This window comes from Etheostoma spectabile, chromosome 4, assembly GCF_008692095.1.
Source record: "Etheostoma spectabile isolate EspeVRDwgs_2016 chromosome 4, UIUC_Espe_1.0, whole genome shotgun sequence".
Classification (NCBI taxonomy): Eukaryota; Metazoa; Chordata; class Actinopteri; order Perciformes; family Percidae; genus Etheostoma; species Etheostoma spectabile.
In genome coordinates this window covers 16653208-16673144 of record NC_045736.1, presented here as the reverse complement: position 1 = coordinate 16673144, position 19937 = coordinate 16653208, and the positions used below count along the sequence as shown (strand labels likewise).

At 38.8% G+C, this 19937-nt stretch overlaps 1 protein-coding gene across 1 annotated transcript in view; it reads right to left on the bottom strand.

The window, feature by feature from the left end:
- ca16b (carbonic anhydrase XVI b) overlaps window positions 1-19937 on the bottom strand; it is a 111691-nt gene that overhangs the window by 47789 nt on the left and 43965 nt on the right. The window contains 1 exon segment of the mRNA XM_032514637.1: window positions 5972-6151. Coding sequence (XP_032370528.1) covers window positions 5972-6151 — 180 coding nt within the window.

The following is a 19937-nucleotide window of genomic DNA, read 5'->3' as shown; positions in this document are numbered from 1 at the left end:
AGGTTACATGTTAATGTATCTATAAACCTTTACCACATCTACATTTGACATCATTAGCTCGATTAGAGCCACTGCTCTGTCGGCGGCTCTCCCCCACCATTACAGGGAGATTTAGTCAGCCTCTCTGGATAAGGACAGCCCGCTTTTAATCATATCACACAAAGCAAACCAAGAGGATGAGCATGTGTACAAGAGAACACAGACTGTTAGTAAACACAGATGACATGTTAAGTAAGATGTGCAGTGGGAATGGACGGAATCAAGGTAAGTGAAAAAAGATCACCATGTGGTGATTACTACTTGGAAGAGTTGTGGCGACTGTGAGATCCAGTGAAAAGGAAGAGAGAGACAAGGAGATGAAGAGAGGAGAACCTTGTGTGATGAGGGATGAGCTGAGTCCTTGACCTGAGGCAAGAAAGAATCTACCAGCAGTATTAATGTGCCAGTGTTGTTTAAGCTGATTGGTCACAGTTTGAAGGAAAAGGTCTTAGATGGAGGAGATTTCCAAGACTGAAAGCATCGGGTCAAAGTGAAAATTGGTATGCATAGGAAAGAACTACCCATCACATGATCATAATCGTTTTCAAACACATACGTATTTACAAGGATGGTAATTAATCTGTGTTTCTGCTGTTGTTGAAGTAATGTAATCCTGTCTGCTACACAAGGAAAGTCAAAGAAAGGGGATATTGGCTCTAGTCCTGGGAGTTTCATTAGAAATGCGGCCCTGGGTGTGTTTGAACCCTCCAACAGCAGAGCAGGAATTAAAAGCTAAGCCAAAAAGACCTTGAATCACAGCCAGCGAGAGAAAAGGGAGTGTGTGTGAATGTAAATCCTTGATCAATGCAGATGTCTCTGGGGCCTTAAGATTCCCATGAGTTTGGTTGAGGGTTGTTTGAAATTTTACTGAGAAATGTTTTGTTGAGGAAAGCTGCTTGAATGGCAGCCCATCAGCTCGATCTCAAAGCGGGTCAAGTCAAAAGGGAACATTGTGAAATCAATCTCGATGAACTTTTAAGATCAATTCATTGCATTCTTAATTACATCATTGACTTTTAAATAGTATAAAGGATGTTAAAGCCCCTCTGTGCAGGGTTTGAACATTTGGATTTCGACACCCCGAGGTGGCAGCATAAAAAAAGACACTGTGGGAGACAGCCATGTGTGCCATTGTGTACAGCTGTACCGTTTATCAGAGAAAATGTATCTATAAAAGGCAGGAGTCTCTGTCTGTATAAAATGTCTGACCCAAACGCGGAAAGGAAGACATCACATGCAGCAAAAAAGTAAACATGGAGGCCACTGTGTTCTATCATTTGATATACTTTTGTGTGAATTAACTAGGGCTGTCCCCAGAATGTTCACAATGAATGATAATAACATAACTGTAAATAAAACTAAGGAAATGCACAATAAAGGTAGAAAAACAAAAGAATTAAGCACCCGCGGAGCTCAGGGCTTCATGGCTCTCAAGCATGTTGTCCGCAGCAGGCTACCGCTGATTAGTACGCCTATTTGGAAAACATTACCTCCGCTGTGCATTATAAGTGAATTCTTCTGTGTGTTTCTGATCACTGGATATACTTTAAAACCAAAGAGCATCTCACTCTGTGGTTGCAACTAAATTGTGTATCTTGGCCATACTAACTTATAACACAAATAAATAATATTTTCTGCTGCAGTATTACTTCCGTTAACAATAACGAGTCATTATTGCTGTCATTGAACGCCGACAGTGGGGATATAGACGAGCAATAACTTTGACAAAAAATGTAGCTTAAAAAAAACAAAAACTCTTTTGTCTTCATTTTAAATAAAACAAAAAGGTACAGTAATTAGAACAGCACTCCAATTAAACTTGCCACACGGACATTTCAGGCAAGACGCCCTTAATGTTGTTTGCAAACCTGAACTTATTTATGGTATAAAATAATTGTTTGATTTTAATGTAATTTTATGTCTTTCATGGGTTCATCATGGTTGTTTTATGTTGTCTGTGAGCCCTAACCAAAGCAATTTTTTATCACTATGCATGTAAAAAAATGCTTATAAAGCCAGCACGATCACATTGGTATGAGCAACATTTATTGCTCACATGTGTAAAATTGTCATACTTGGTGCATTTCTGACTGAAGGTTTCACGTTTGAGACTAAACATTTAAGACTACAAGCATCCTCTGACTGTACATTAATCTGTTGTGGCAATACATGTAAACAAATGACAGAGAAATCCAGAAAAAGTAGTCCTAGTCTCACAAAAATATGAATGGACAAAGAGACATGTGACAACATGAGAGGAGATACTGCATGGTTAAACATAAGACATAATACAAAACGCTTGAAGCCATGATCATAGTTGACAGCAGTCAGGTAATAGATGAGTGAAGAGTCCTTAATGGGCCTCTGCAGCTCCTGAGGACCCCATTGCAGGAAAACAAAGCACACAATAAGCTTGGATACATTCGGCTACGTTTGACGTCATCTTTAACGTGAAAAAAAAAAAGTGGACTTGACAAACACAACGTATAAAGGCAAACAATACGCCTCTGAAGGCCAAAGATTCACTTAAGAAGAACAACGCATCACATTCAAATCTCTAAAACAGTTTTTTTCAAAAACATGAAGGACAAATATCTGCAAGGAACAATAAATAACACCAAACAAGTAGTAGCAGTCCATTATCACATTCATCCACATTTTAAGTGATGAATCAATCAAATGCAGCCCTAAAAATCAATGTTGAGGACAGTTTTCCCACTGCTTTTGACTTTATTCTCAACTTAGGTTTTAAAGCTTTGGTAGCCATCCATCCTAAAAACACGCTATATTCTCAAGTGCATTTCATCTTGGTAAGGTAATACTTAATTTACCATTCATCAGAAAAGGTAGCCTAATGTTTCAATGAGCAATAAATCTACTTGTCATGTCATGTTATGTCATGGTAATTCCAAAAGGGCAGTAGTAATAGCAAACTATAGTTTAATAAGCAAAACAAAAAAGGTTCCTCATTTAGAGTAAACTCATTTTCACTTTCAAATAATGTGAGGTGAATTTACTAAATATTAAGCTGTTGTCTTCTAAATAGTGTATATATAATAATATTTTGTGGTTAGCCATCTAAAATTCCTTCTGTACTGTCAGCCAGCCATGTTATTTCCATCTTTGTAAATAAGCAGCCCCCAGCATTGCTCGGCTGTCCCAGCAGTCTTGGTTGTCATGGAGGCTAACAACTCTCATTATGATCAAACGCAAAAGATGAAACTAGTCTCAGAGAGAAACCGTGCCAGAAGCAAAGGAGATCAATTAAGGTCATGGTTTTCACACCAATGGTCCACAGATTAGCTGATTGAAAAAGAAAATAATGGCAATGGTTTAAAGTAGCAGTAAATCAAGTAAGCTTCAAAATATTACTGAAAACAAAGCATGCCGGCTGATACAAAGAGTATGGGAAGAAATGAAGGAATCATGAATGACAAATTATTATGTGTGATTGTTAGGTGCTTTACTGAAACATTGGGGCTTGAATTTATAAATCTGTCAAGAGGGTAAGTGATATGGATTATGTCCTATCACATATATATAATATATAAAATATATATATATATATATAATATATATATATATATATATATATATATAGTGTATAAATCACACACACACACACAAACACACACACACACATATATGAGATGGCAAAAGTACTCACTTCCCGTACTCAAGCAGAAGTACAGATACTTGTGTTAAAAAATACTCTGGTAAAAGTAGAAGTTCTGATTTAACTTCTTGGAAATTTACTTAAAGAAAAAAAATAAAAGTGGCCTTGCAAATGACAAAGCTACCTGGACCAGACACATGTTACTAGAGAGCACGCTGAGAAACTTCAGTGGACATGGAAAAAAGGCTCTTTATATGCCATTGCCTACATTTTAAAAGGATGTCTGCCAATATGCCTAAAACATATAGCCTGTTTATTGTGACAGAGACTCCAGGTTAATAAGATTCTGACTGAGTAGCAAGATATGAATTCAATAAGGTGAGGGTGGTAGTAGCTCAGTCCATAGGGAGTCGGGTTGGGAACCGGAGGGTTACTGGTTCAAGTCCCCGTACGGACCTAAGTATGGTGGTGGACTGGTAGCTTGAGAGGTGCCAGTTCACCTCCTGGGCACTGCCAAGGTGCTCTTGAGGAAGGCACCGAACCCCCAACCGCTCGGGGCGCCTTTCCTATGGGCAGCCCCCTCACTCTGACATCTCTCCATTAGTGCATGTGTAGGTCCTGAGCATGTGTGTGTAATTCAGGCCTGTGTGCAATGTGTGTAATAACAACAGAGTGAAAAGTGTAGTTTCCCCTTGAGGGATTAATAAATAAATAGTGATTTTGTGAGAAGTCTGTATATTCCCATCCAATTAGATTAAATTTGGTATTGATGATGCTAAAAATAACGGGAACTTATGAAGAAATTATTTGAAACTTGTTAGTGAGGACTAGATTAGGACTGTATTTAAAGCTGATTCTGGCTTCCAACTAGGCCCCAGTTGTGTCTGTTAAAACACAGACGGAGACAACTTCTCTCTTTTGATGCTTCATTACAATCAAGCAACAGTACAAACATGGGCATGGGTAGCTCTGCTATGGCTGTGTTTTTGTGGTTCTGCAAATAAATAAATAACATTGTAAAGGCTACCTTACACAATGCATAGGAAACATATATGTTAATAAATAATAACAATAAACCCACTATTAATTACATTATCTTAATGTGGCATGCAAATAATGCACCTAAAATACGAACGTGAGAACAAAGACGTTCATCAATCGCCATTATGAATCAACAGCCAGGTGTAACCTAGCTAACAGGTGAAGAACACAAACAACAATCACTAGCTAACTTTAACTTTGCCAGAACTATAGACCAATAAAATGAATTGACAACATATTGTAAGTTATACAATTTACAGTTCTCAAGGACGCACACACACAATCTCAACTGATTATCCTCCAGACAGCTTGTCTCTTTTTCTTTTCTCTCACTTTTTTCTCTGTGTGGTGTGCTCACGGTGACGCCATCCTCCAACATGCACTCACAATCACACCTGATAGACGACCTTTTGTGCAAAACTAAAGTAACCAGCCAATTTTTTAAAATGTAAGGAGTAGAAAGTACCGATATTCATCTTAAAATGTAAGGATTAAAAGTATACAGTCTACCTAGAAATTACATTTAAAAAAGGTGTTGACCACACACAATTTCAGAAAAGTAAGTAACAGTTATAACTAAATCTATATAAATCCATATTGCCATAAGGCTTTCCTGCTGAGTAATTTAACAACACTGCTTGCAATGGTTTAATACAACCAGGTAAAGTAAAATTTATAAAAAGGTATAGCCACCTTAAGTTAAATGATATGGCACAATCTCTGTCAAGTGACACATTTTTATCCAACATCATTACACAGCTTTGTTGATTAATTGATTATGATTGGTCAATTATGGAATTCTACACTATGTGCTGCTATAAATAACAGGCCGTTGCTATGGACGCACTTCTGATCATAGACTCTGGATGATCATTTTGAATTCAATTCACTCATTTGAAATCCATATTTTGTGTCAAATATGGATTTATAATTAGTAGCTGTGTCATAAGAGGGATAATGTATAGCGAGTGGCTCATTGTTGCAAATAAAATCCCTTCATACTGATTTAAGACCCTGTGTCTTTCATCACCCTGTCATGGATTGATTTTAAATAATGACCTGCCTTCTCTAAAGTATCTGTTCTTTTTGTATATCGCCATCATATCGCCCAACTCTACACTTGTCCTGGTATCATCAGAAGTTTTAAGTTTATGACAAAAAACAATAAAGTACAGTACGGAGAAATTTGAATTTTGTGTTTTGGTATCATTATGTCAGTGTGTTTCAATGTAATTTAAGGACAAAACACTTCTAAACTAATTCTGTGATCCTGACCTGTCTTTCCAGTGTTTTTCATGGTGGTCTGGTTGGAGGATTCAGCGTTGAACTTGTCAAGCACAAGCTCCTGGTACTCCTCCGAAATCAAAGCTTGTTCATCTGCAATGTCCACAGGTGATTGGTTGTTTGCAGCACATTCTGGGTATGAGGCTACCCAGCTTCGAGGTCCATGATTTCCTGCAGAAATAGAAGAAACAAGAGCTTACGAAAAATGTAGACTACCACAGAATCCAATTTGTCTACGGATTCTTGCTATAACTAACACCAAATTAGAAATAATGTGACAATATCACTGCTACAGCAGAGGTCAGGTTTCAATATGCCATTAACATAAATTGAGAGAGGACAATGATTCTTCATATTCATTCAGCTGCTGTGCCCTCTAAACTCCTCAAACAGCTGGGAAAACATGTAAACACAATGAAAACTTATCATCTGGCTACAGGCAATTCTAACGTTAATTGTCCATACATGATATAAATATCCAAATGAGGTAGTTTCTACAGTTCTACACACAATGAAACTTGAGCTTAGAATTGTTGCAGAGTTAATGTGGGTCTGTGCCTCAGAAACAAAAATCATGATACCTAAAAGGCTATTCATGGAAAATACTTCACTTTAACAATTAATGTGCAGTTTGCTGCAAACAAACTTCCTGTATAATCCCCATCGACTGTCTGCTCTTTTAATCCTCTATCCCCTACAGTGGCGCTTCTACAAAGGAATAATCCACAACCGACAGGGGTCCCCTTGATCTCTTCTCGGGTACAATGGGCCAATGAAACAACAAAAGATGAGGGATCAGGGGAACAAGGAAGCATGCATGGATTTGAACTTTTCTGGGTTAACACAATATTCATGATCCCATTCCCTACAGATATGGGGCAACTTTGCTACTGTCTCATGAAAAAGATATGAGAACCGCTCTCTACTAAAACACCCTGGATCAAGGGTGGCTTCATGTCTTGTAATGTATAAATACCTTGCAGCGAGAGACACTGTTCTAGAGTCCCTCAAAAAGGCCAAGCCATTCAGGATTATTTTGAAATATCCAAGTTTTTGCCACGTCAGCCATTAACAACCATAAACATGCATCATGAGGAGCGAAGGCACATAAACAGGAATGATTTCACACATCTCTTTAATGAACAGGTCACTAAGTTAGGAAAAGAGTGCACTAAATTATGTTAAGCTGTTTGAAATGTCTCAGATTTGTCCAGTGACCAATTAAATTAAGACCTATTGTCTTTTAAACACCATCTGCAAGATTATGGGCTGGGGAGGTCTGGACATCATATAAATGCTGGAATGGCTGCATTTGCAACTAATTACTACATTAAGGAGCACGATTCAATTTGTTTGTCATGGCTTTAAACTTACCAATCTGTCTGTAGCAGTGCACCTCCCAATATTTAACTAGCCCTGGAGCAGAGACCATTATGAATGCAATAATATTATCATAAGGCGAGAGAAAGCTGTGTGCCAATCATAAACACATAATGGGGATTCATATGAAATGGAGCAAATCTTTATCTTATTCAAATAATAAGTGGCTTTTACGTCAAACAAATTATGTATTTCGTATTTTCCATTTGATTTGTGCTTGCTGAAAAGTTAGCCATAACCTCGCTATCAACATAGACGTTTTCGGAAGCTTAATTAAACTCAATTAGCTCCATGAAACACTTTTGATTAAAGGTTAAAGCTCTATTAAGCAATTTATTTTACATCACTGAAGACACTGACTCCCTGTAATTTAAAAGCCTGGCTACCAAGGCCAGTCTCACTGAGAAGACAATCAATATGTGGGAGCTGAGGAAAAAATCCAGACATCTAGCAAGCTTAAAGGAGAATTCTGGTCGATTTCAACATGAAGCTTAGTTGTTGTTGGAAATTTGGAGTGTTGTCCGTAGCAAGAAAAATGAAAACAATCCGTGCTGCCTACACCGTGTTATCCCCCTGCTAGAGTTAGCACCCAACAGGCTTAAAAAGGCCAAGTTGTAAATGTGTTTTTAGCCTCTAAACATGTCATTGCAAGTGCCTATCCATGTGCACTGATTCCTTTCGAGGAAACATGGCGAATCTGACTGCTCGGCAAAACTTTATAACGGTGACTGCCCTGTTGCCAACGTTGAACTAATGGAGAACTAACTTAAGTGCAAAGGAATGTAATTAAATTGCCTTTTGGCTAAAAGGTGCTATAGAAATAAAGTTGCCTTGCCTTGCCTTATAATCTCAGCCTGTCAGTCAGTAATCAGGACATTGAACCCACTGTTTTGGCTGCTTGTCTCCGAGGAAGTGTAACGTCCGTGCACCGTGACTGCTTTTGCTAATACATTAATATCACATTGCAGCTAATGGTGTCTGCATGAAGCTTTAAAAAACTGTAACCACACTTAAAACCACTTTATCGGCATTGCCATCACCCACTGTAACTTCAACAAAACTACAACGCCAACGTAGTTTGCCCGCACCTCTGCACGCGTGTGTTTGGGGTGCGTGTGTAGCAGCTCCGCTCTCTGTCAATATGCAGAGTAATGGCTGTTTTAAAATTGACGCATCCAAGCGTGCAGGCGCCAATGTGACGTCAAAATGACGTAGATTTCTCGGGTGTGCCAGGATTCTCAGTGTGTATCCAATCTATTTTTTTTCAGCGGTGCGCGACAAAGCAGAAACAGGAAGCCTGAACGAGCTCGAGGGTAACCGGATGCCAGGACTCTGAGTGACTGCAAGTCCCTCTTATAACTTACTGGGTTAAGAAGAGTTCTTTTATGGCGAATGAAAGGCTTGATCCAACAAAGTAGGTCATTGAATCAAATCAAAGCATTGACAGCAATGCTTCTGCCAGTTCTTCCATTGTTTACCTTTTTCTTCTTCTTCTAGTCCGTAGAAATGCCGGTAGCCTTTGCTCATTAGCGGTACCTCTGTTCAGGAGAAGACTGCAACTAGTTTCACAACCACCATGCGCAAGTAAAAACAGTTACATCACTCTCATGACGTCACATTTGCGCACGCCAGCTTGGCTGCGGCTACTGTAAAACACATTTAACACGGCAGATATGTTTTTGATGATGTTGTAAAATGCTGCGGGAAACCCTGAACAGTATATACTAGGTCTCCTTTAAGTGAATTCTAGCAAACTACAAAAACTCACCGGCCACTTTATTAGGTACACCTGTCCAACTGCTCGTTAACACTTAATTTCTAAGCAGCCAATCACATGGCGGCAACTCAGTGCATTTAGGCATGTAGACATGGTCAAGAGAATCTCCTGCAGTTCAAACCGAGCATCAGTATGGGGAAGAAAGGTGATTTGAGTGACTTTGAACGTGGCATGATTGTTGGTGCCAGAAGGGCTGGTCTGAGAATTTCAGAAACTGCTAATCTACTGGGATTTTCACGCACAACCATCTCTAGGGTTTACAGAGAATGGTCCGAAAAAGAAAAAACATCCAGTGAGCGGCAGTTCTGTGGGCGGAAATGCCTTGTTGATGCCAGAGGTCAGAGGAGAATGGCCAGACTGGTTCGAGCTGATAGAAGGGCAACAGTGACTCAAATAACCACCCGTTACAACCAAGGTGGGCAGAAGAGTATCTCTGAACGCACAGTACGTCGAACTTTGAGGCAGATGGGCTACAGCAGCAGAAGACCACATCGGGTGCCACTCCTTTCAGCTAAGAACAGGAAACTGAGACTACAATTTGCACAAGCTCATCGAAATTGGACAATAGAAGATTGGAAAAACGTTGCCTGGTCTGATGAGTCTCGATTTCTGCAGCGACAGTCGGATGGTAGGGTCAGAATTTGGCGTCTACAACATGAAAGCATGGATCCATCCTGCCTTGTATCAACGGTTCAGGCTGGTGGTGGTGGTGTCATGGTGTGGGGAATATTTTCTTGGCACTCTTTGGGCCCCTTGGTACCAATTGAGCATCGTTGCAACGCCACAGCCTACCTGAGTATTGTTGCTGACCATTTCCATCCCTTTATGACCATAATGTACCCAACTTCTGATGGCTACTTTCAGCAGGATAATGCGCCATGTCATAAAGCTGGAATCATCACAGACTGGTTTCTTGAACATGACAATGAGTTCGCTGTACTCAAATGGCCTCCACAGTCAGCAGATCTCAATCCAATAAAGCATCTTTGGGATGTGGTGGAACGGGAGATTCGCATCATGGATGTGCAGCCGACAAATCTGCGGCAACTGTGTGATGCCATCATGTCAATATGGACCAAACTCCCTGAGGAATGCTTCCAGCACCTTGTTGAATCTATGCCACAAAGAATTGAGGCAGTTCTGAAGGCAAAAGGGGGTCCAACCCGTTACTAGCATGGGGTACCTAATAAAGTGGCCGGTGAGTATTGCCTCAACATTTTCAAATTCCAAACAAATTCCCTTGGTCAGGAGAGATATTCCAAGTTGACTCAGACCATGACAGGAAGTTACAAAAGAAAAAGCCCTAATTTAAACTAAGACTAAATATCATAAACAAACTAACATGTCAATCAGTTTATCACATCAGAAAAACATGTACTATATGTTTCACAGGCCACTTTGAATCAAAGTGTAACTAGAGAAAAGTGTCATGTTTTTGCTTATTTTACCATTAAAACACAAATTACATCCCATTTAGTACGAGAGATAAGTCTGCCTTTCAACAACAGAAAGGGAGGAGCGGCGCTAAAATCAGATAAGTGAGGGTTGCACAACAGTCGATTAATCTGTCTCATTGCCATCCATCAGAATGACTACAATCCTAGTGGTTAAGCCTTTCCCACTGTTAGTCTGCCTCTACAGTATATGGCTGAGGTGGACAAATTAAAAATAAGTACATGTTTAAAAATATTCTTTGATTTATCTAACACATTACACGCCACATTTGCAACTACACACAGCATATGGGCTCTCTGGGAGAATGGCTCACACACAGCAGGTTGCACAACACACTAAATTCTAATGGAAATCTTTATAGGTGCTATCAGGTAATTCATGCAGTATGGTGATCGTTTTATATACTTATGATGGACAAAGATGAGCGAGTTACACTGATGTTACAGCTCACCTTCTGGGACTATAACAATATTTAGCAGAATTGGTCTATAATCATTGTTACAAAGGGAAACTAGTGAATCTGAATCACCACAATAGCCCTGTACCAAATCCTACTTGTGTGTGAAGCTTGTAATGTTCTATATTTCTTGAGACTGTGAAAACAGGGTGTATTAATCTTGAGTTTATCTTTTCATGTTCCTAGGGTGAATTGCATTATATAGTTTTTAGTTTTGCTTTTAATTGGGGTTAGAGTTTTTTGATTCTTTGACGTAACTGATGTAACTGGCTTCATGATTAAAATCAGATGTTTATGTTCTACAACAGTCATGGACAATGGTTAGAATTCTGAATGACATTAGTGCCTAAATAAACAGAATAGACACTTTTATCACGTCAGCTGTTTACAGTAAGCAATGACAACTTCTACTTGCAAGAGATTATTGAAATGTGCCTTATTTGTGTTGTCTGGGGTACTTTGCGGATTTAGACAATGCTGCATTTTCAGTGTGTACTGATTGATTACTGTATGTATCAATATTATAGGCATCATATTACCTCAAAGAAACATCTGTAGCAACAGCACAACAAGCATACAGCCATATCTGTTAAACATATCAGTACAAAACATACAGAAATAACCTCACCAAGAAGGATTCTAACAGGTTTAACACTAAAATGTCCATAAGCCTACATTTTCCCCTGCCTTTACAAAATGCACAGTTCTCACAGACTGTGTGCTTTTCTGAGTTTAAGTAATTTTCTACACCATATAAGGCAAACCCTATAATGGCAGCACGTGTTTACAGCATCTAGGCCTCATCAATTTAAGAAAATTCAATAATGTCTCCATTTAGTAATTTATGATTTATGCTAGGAGTAAGATGAGTAATGTTTATAATGTCCATACTGTTGTTAGTCCAACCTTTTTCTGGGCTCACTTCTGTTCTGTGTAATGTGACACCACTCTTGTTTTAAGTAAAACAGGCACATGTTTCTCTCAATCTGGCACTTTCAGCTCCAGGCATCATCCCATTAACCTTGGGATAAACAGCCGTGCCTGTGCTACCATGGCAATGCTGACAGAATGGCAATTGCCTTGTCATTTCCGTTTTGTCCCTCTGAGAGAAAGCATCCATGCTGTATGCCGCCTGGCAGACCTCCCAGAACTGGCACACTAGCACTTGCAAAAATCTACGCTGATCAGTCCATATGTATGAGTGGCACTGACAACACAACATGGCCAGCAGATATAAGGCACAGTATCGACAGCACTGACAGGGGTCACAATAGTTGTTGCAGTTGGAGCAGTGGTAAAAGAGATCAAAGCCTTTATCCCTTTAGCGAATGTAGGATAACATTTTAAACAACATTCCTGCTGTCAGTTTCCGTATGCTGATAACACTCCAGATGGTGGAGACAGAGGCATTGTAGCACTGGGGAGTATCAAAAATCCAGGTTAGACAACTGATGAGCTTAGGGCTTGTACAATGTGGGGGCGGGCCAGAAAAGTCAACTAACGTCTGTAATCAGTCAATTAATAACCAGATAATGACAGATATCTATTTCTTATATCAGCCAGCAACACTTACTGTAGGTTGTCATAACTGATGACCGATGGTGTGAAAACAAAACCCATGTTGTGCAGCAATAAACCATGGTTGTCCTCTGAAAAAAGGTAACCACAAACAAGGACATTTTATCTTTGAATTTGTCTAAAATCACTTTAGTCAAGATGAGAACCCTCTACATCAACAGCACACATGGAAGATTTGGCACTGCAAAAGATCTATTTAAATATATAATAATTTTCTGTATTTGTATTTAATCTCCATTTAGAAAGATTGACACAGAGATATTTCAGTCTGGACCAAAGTAGCGGGCAGACAGCCTAACAGACAGACGGAAATTGTCTTCCTTAGTATAGTTATGCTCATGGCACCGCACGCCTTTGTCCTTTTTTCTCAGATAAACATGACATCCAAATACATATCCGTACACCTATTCACAGCAGTTTAGACACATTTAATATGGATATTGCACATTGCATGAAGCCTTGATTGTATGTGGTGAGCATTCAGAATGAACTCTGAGGTATGGCGATTGCATGGTACTAACATAAGTATACTTCAGTTCTATCTACTATAAACTACAATACCAGAGCTCCTTTGTATAAAACAAACCAACAGACTTTCTCCCACCCTCTAGCATCACTTCGTTCCCCTGCTTCTGTGTCCCACAGATCTCTTTACATGCTTCCTGGCAGCTCTGTGACATAATGGCTGGGTTGTGATGAGGGAAAGGGAGAGAGCTCAGCGCACAGCTGAATTGACTATGCGAAGGAAGCAGACTCTGTCTACTGAACGATGCCGATTGTGAGCATTTAACAATGAAGATTCAACTACAATCCAACTACACCAGGTATAACAAGCAGCACCAGGTATAACAAGCAGCCAGGGATGGATAACTTTTACAAAATTAGTCACTAGATTATAGTTTCATAATTTCTTTGATTCATTAATACCTAGAGTGGGACTCAGTCTAACACTTTTGTTTTCTATGCTATGTGAGATTCTGGATTTCATTTTAAGATACACAGCAACAAGAGATAGCATGCAACTACAATAAAAGTGAAGAAAATCATCCTGGCAAAATTGGGGCAGCCAATTTTGGTGACTGATCGTTCACAAGTCTAAATAAGATCATGCTGCCAAAACTACACCAGAGTGAAAGGTTTGTGAATTATCAATTGCAACAATTAGCCTATATCTCCTGTGTGTGTGATTTTGTATTCATAGGGAAATGTACTTTTAAAAGAACTTTCTTCTTAGATTCTTTGACTGAGCGGACTGCATAAGATGAAAAAATGGTCATTGAACCCTGAAGGTAATAACCTATATTACCCTCAGTGGGCGTTAGTAGACTTCAAAGACAAGTGAGGTAATAAGGGATGAAGAACAGTTAATACTTTTTACCGATGTATTATAACATGTGAAAATAACTGCAGACTGCTTCAGTGCTTTTGAAAGCTTTATCTTAACATTGTCTATAACCCACTTCTCAGAGGAGATCTAAAGGAGCAGATACTCAATATATCAGTGCAGTTTGCAAGAATGACAAAAGGTGTCCGGGGTCACTGTGGGGGACACAGAGGGTGATACGTGAGTGAGTCTTCAGTTACACTTCACCAAATTAAAAGGTGCATTTATTTGACCTAGTCTGTTCTGTTGTGATCAAAAAGGCAAGAAGCAAGCAAGTAGGCACACCAAAAATAATCTCTTTGTGTTCCTTTCTTTATTGTAGAGGCAGTGACAACAATGAGATGGTTAAGAATGACAAATGGAAAAAAAATTCAATATTTGGACAGCTGAGAATAGAATGGATTGGAAAGTTCAGCCCCAACAAGTAGGATAAGCCATGTTTCTTGAAGATTATAATAAAATGTTAATGATAAATAGCTACAGTACAATGTTTCATTTTCATTGAATGTCTAGGAAATTTACTAGGATCATCAATAATCCTATGCTATCTCAAATTGCACTTCCTTTTGCTGATGCTGTGGGTCACTCACTGACCCGTTACATATTTAAGTTCAAATAGCGTTTTATATAAGAGAGAGTTTAACTTTTGGTGATGACTGAAATGATAAGGCAGGAGTTTTGTTAATGGACTCTGTGTTTCCTTTCAGTTTAAATGATCAGTTAGATTACCGGGCCTTGTAATGCTTCCTTGGGTGGTCCAAAGTGGTACTTCACTTAGATATGAATCTGCTTTATTAATCAGGAAGATCTGGATTTATTTATCATCTCATACAAATGCTGCCCCAGCCGCCACTATGCTTTGAGTAAACTCAACAAAAACCTGTAATGTGTTGCTGTCGGCCTGCCATGGAGGTTGATGGCCAAATTAATTTTGTACAGCAACAATCTATTTTATTTATTTATTAATTTAATTTGTTAGGGACCTTGGACAATTTTTAACATGAATGTTGCCATTTGATGTACTGTACCAGAGTTAGCCTTAGGCTAATTTACAACACAAACACACTTTCTGCCACGACATTAGACACAGAGCACTTCGCATTTCACTCAATTTTTCTTAAAAGCTTTGCCCTCTACCAAAGAGTTTGTTTTTCAGAAACTGGTACAAGCTCCCATGACTCAAACCACAAAGGATCAGACAGATCAGAGTGGTCATCTCAATAGAGGCAATAAAGTAAACCTGTGTCAAGAAAAATCTTTTCTACTTCCAGCAGGTTCTTTCAAGCATTTCATGGCAATCTATTGGTCAATTAGCAGGATTGAAGACAAATGTTGTGAAGAGAGAACTGTAGGTTAAATGTCTTGTCTACAGAGAAGCTAATAATCCCAACTATGAATGTGGTAAGGCTGTAACATGGCGTTACGGTGGGAAGAGGCTCAAAGCAAGTTCACATGCAAATGTGTTTGTAGAGAGACAAAATGCCTTGAGTGAGGCAGAAAAAAAGGCTAAAATAGAATGATGTTTTAATGCCATACCTTTTTAAAACTGTACATGTCTACAAGAGGACCAAAATAAAGTAGTCTGTATGCTGCTTTCTTGTAGAGTACCATCATCTTCCTCTGATAGGTGGTATGAACTGACAGGCACCAGCACAACCACCGGAATCTTTTTTTTCTACCTTTAAGTGAGCAGCTTTTGAGTTGCCAGTTTGCAGAGAAAATATACTACGGGTGTGTGTGGGTGTGTGACACAAGTTTAACAATCTAATCTGGAGACGTTGCCTGTCTGTCAAACAAAAAGAAGAGCTAATACCGATTCCATTTGGTTCCTTTAAGGGCCGGGGAATTTAAAGATGTTTCCCAAAGGAGACGATAAAATGGAAGCAAATATGGTAGACATTCTGTACTCAACCCAGTGGATTTGAAATGAAACAATGACTATGAGGGCTATCTCAGTCACAATATGATAGTGTTATAATCACATATAACATCTGATGAAATGTAGAATTGTATTTGAAGGGTATTACAGGACAGGAATCTCTTGATGTGAAATAAACTTAAATGATGGCATATTTGAATACGTCCATATAGTTGCAAATCCTTCTGCATTCAATCAGTCTGAAATCTTTACCCCAGAGACATCTGCAGACACTCCCTGGTGATTCTGTCTAGTCATCTTAACTTCTTCCTCGTTTCAGTGGCTTTCTGCCTTCAGTCTGGTCACCAGCAAGTTAAATGCTCATTTGTACACTAGTCAAGAGCGCTCTACTGTTTTTCCATAAATAAAACTTGTCGTTGGTCTCTTCCATTTAGGACCATTGTTCCATTAGTGTCCTTAAATTTATGGATTATTTCCAAAAAGGGCTATGGCTTCCTGCACTGTTCATCCAACATGGACACCCACAAAATATCCAGCGGAAAAGTCAACACTTAAAGCTGATAGCATCCGTCACATTTTAGACCCAATGCACTGGAGAAAATAACAACAACAACAAAATGACAACCATATCACTGAATAATACTGCCTGGGTACACTGCACATTTTAATCAAATTTCAGTCAGTTCCGATTTAAGGTTACATAATGGTTTCTTTAAGACGTTATCTTACCCGGGACATTTTTCATTGTGCAATTAACAGTGTGACCTCATAACCCTCACTCCACCGGCCATTCAAGATCTGGGCTTCCCTTCCAGCCCATGTCTACAGGAGAGGGTGGAGGAAAAGACAAACAATCCATCTGCACATACAATGTGTCTCAGTCAATGCTTTAAAAGACAAAGGGCCCTTACGGTTAGCCACCAACTTCAAATCCTTAAATATACTGAATGTTTCCAAGTTGATTATTCATCACTGCCCTTTACAAATTAGTAATGGCAAGCAATCTTTGATATCTTAAAACTCATTTATGCAGCAAGCATTGCAAAGACAACAAATATTGAGGAGTTGATTAGGTGCTTATGAGTCCTGTGAGAAACAATGCACTCCAAAGTAAAAGTAGCACCATGGCAAAACTATACACAAATATATAATATATATATATATATATATATATATATATATATATATATATTATATATATTTTTATATATTTTTTTTTTTAATTAAGGTCTAAATTTTTTCACAGTGTCTGAGCCTGTCAGTGGGGCAAACCATACAACCATTGAGAGATTTCAGGTGGTCTTGCCGAGTTCTGAGAAGTAGGCATCTGATAAGAATGGCGCCACAGTCGTCTCAGAGCCTGAGCTCAAGCTTTAATCAGGGGTCATTGTATTCCACACAGCAGCCCCAAACACATAAAAGCAGGTAGAGGAAGTGGTAAATCATACAGGCATTGGAGTCTAATTGGTCACCAGAATGAGTTCCAGCCAAAATATTGTTTTCCCTTGGCGCTATCTGCTTCCATCTCGTGGACTTTCATAGAAACTGTGGCTTCCTGTTCTTGGGTGTTGGCCACTGCTTAAGTACAACATCCCCTAGTCTGTAAAAATAATCTCCAGGACCTTGTGTGAAAAAAAAGGGACAGAAATACATTCTGTCCCCATGAGGAAGAGCTTCTCCCACAATTCAAAAAGTTTCCCCTTCAATATGGCAAGGAGCCAACATGCCTAAAAATGTTTTAGAACCTTCACTTCTGTCGGGATCTCTGAATGGCCACCACACAATAAATTGCATTACCGACGTTGGGACCGTGCTACTGTTACAGAGTAGCACATGTGCAGAAGCTTTAGCAAGACAATGACAAAATGGTCAGTATTCATTGCAACAATTGATCATTGCAAAATGTAACATTTATATGTGATGCCCAAACCCAAATTGACTTCTCAATGTGGCCTATGTGAAAACAGGCGCACACACAGTAAAAATAAGTCACTACCTTCAGGCCCAGTCAGACTCATTCTGAGTTGCACACCTTTTTTCTTGAGTACAATGAGCTTTACACTACTAACTTATGTAGCATGCTGAAAAAAGACAAGATGGGTGCGGTTTGAGCACGATCACTCTCTGCGTGTCCCAGTTGGTTTGTTCTGCCTCACAGCACAGCTGCTGTTCTGTGACAGGAAAGGCAGGTGATTGGAAAAGAGGGGGCAGGTGGGCAGCTCGTCTTGTCAGATCAAACAGCTGTAGACTGCATTATCTTTTCACACACTAAATGTCCACAAAATAATTAGCTTAAGTCTGATATCAACTTTTCAAAGCAAAGAGAAAGGGGTGTGACCTGAGTGAGTCAGGCTTTTAAGTCTCTTCAAGAGTATGTCGTGCTGTAAGTAGTGCAGAAGTATTATGTTATTACATTTGGTCATTTGTTAAATAGTAACAAGATGCAATTTTGAGTGATGACAATATTTAATTTATGAATCAAATAATTCCATTGTGCTTTAGTAATTTGTGATTTAAATTAAGTTTCTGCCTGAAGCAAAAAGTTTAAAAAACATTTTAAACAGAAGGCATCAGGTGACAAACTGATCAGTTAGCCTTTGTTGCATCAGGGTCCTTAGTTGTGGATTACATCTGATCAAATAGGCTAGCATTCTCATTTCAAACACTGAATGTTTCTCATAGAAATTGTGGTGTTTTAAATAGACAGATTTGTTCATTATTTTGGTGCATTTACCGTGTCAAAAGATGACCTCTACACAAACTAGCTCAACATCTCCAACAGCATATGATTTATTTACGTAACCAAATTACCAAACTGTAGTAGTGAAACACTGACCAGTAGTTGCCTTTTGGCCAAATATACTCTGTCTAATTGTTGCATGCCTTCTGAAGAATTACCCTGGAAGGAGCATTTACATTTTTAGCTTTAGGTATATTTAATGTATGTAGTCTTGTGCATTATGTTATGTCTTGTATTATCCTGCTGTCTGCATATATCCTTTTCAGAGTGCATGTGGCGGCGCTTTTACTAGCTGCGGCTCGGAGGCTCTCTAAACTCTCTAAACTGTATTTCGTTGCATTGTACCTGTACATGTGTGATGACAATAAAGTTGAATCTAATCTAATCTAATCTGATTTAAACATCCATTTATGCAATTTAAGTTTGCACAAGCCTTTCTCGAGAACCACTCATCCAAACAACTTCACACTGGATAATGCACTTCTTTGGGTCCTGAGAAATACACCTGCCATTAGTTGCCTATAGCAATGTTACACATATGTTTACATGTTATTTGTAAACCGCTAGCTATTTGGGACCAGGCTATTCCCAGGAAAAAAACGTCATTCCAAAAGTGAAATCACTGATGCTTGAAATGTTTGAGTTTGCTATAAGGTAACATTTTATGTCTGGCTTTCTATATTACTGTACTGACCGACAGAGAGCACGCTGAACCAAACATGCCGTTTGGCACTTTAACAGTTAATAGGGGTCCCCTCTCAATACACTACACAGTGTGTACATTATACAATCATAATAAATGTCCCATAGATCTCAAATTTAAAGGACATACATAATTACATACACACAGACACCTTCCATTTTAGTTAGATACTGTAATATAAATGGCACCCAATATCATGGGTAAATGCAGTAGATGTATGCAACTCAGAACAGTCTCATTGATTTAGCTGCAGATGTAAAATGAATCAAAAATTAGGATGTTTAGGTAAGTATGAACCTTATTTTCAGCGTAAAATTGTGCTTTCAGGCTATGCCTTACTGTATTAACACTTTAATTCCACCAATCATCAAAACAGTAACCCAATTATTATAAAAGGTATCTCATAATAACTGTGAGCTGTACAAACTGGCCAATTCCTAAAGATTTTTTTTTTCAATTATATTTTTTAAAAAAGGACAGCAAAGGGAAGGCAATCGATGAATGGCTATCTAACGAAAATGCCTAAAAAGCCTTAACGTACCAATGTCCTTTGTTAAGGATTTCTACCTTCCCTGTAACTGTTGTTTCAATAAAAGCAGACTTT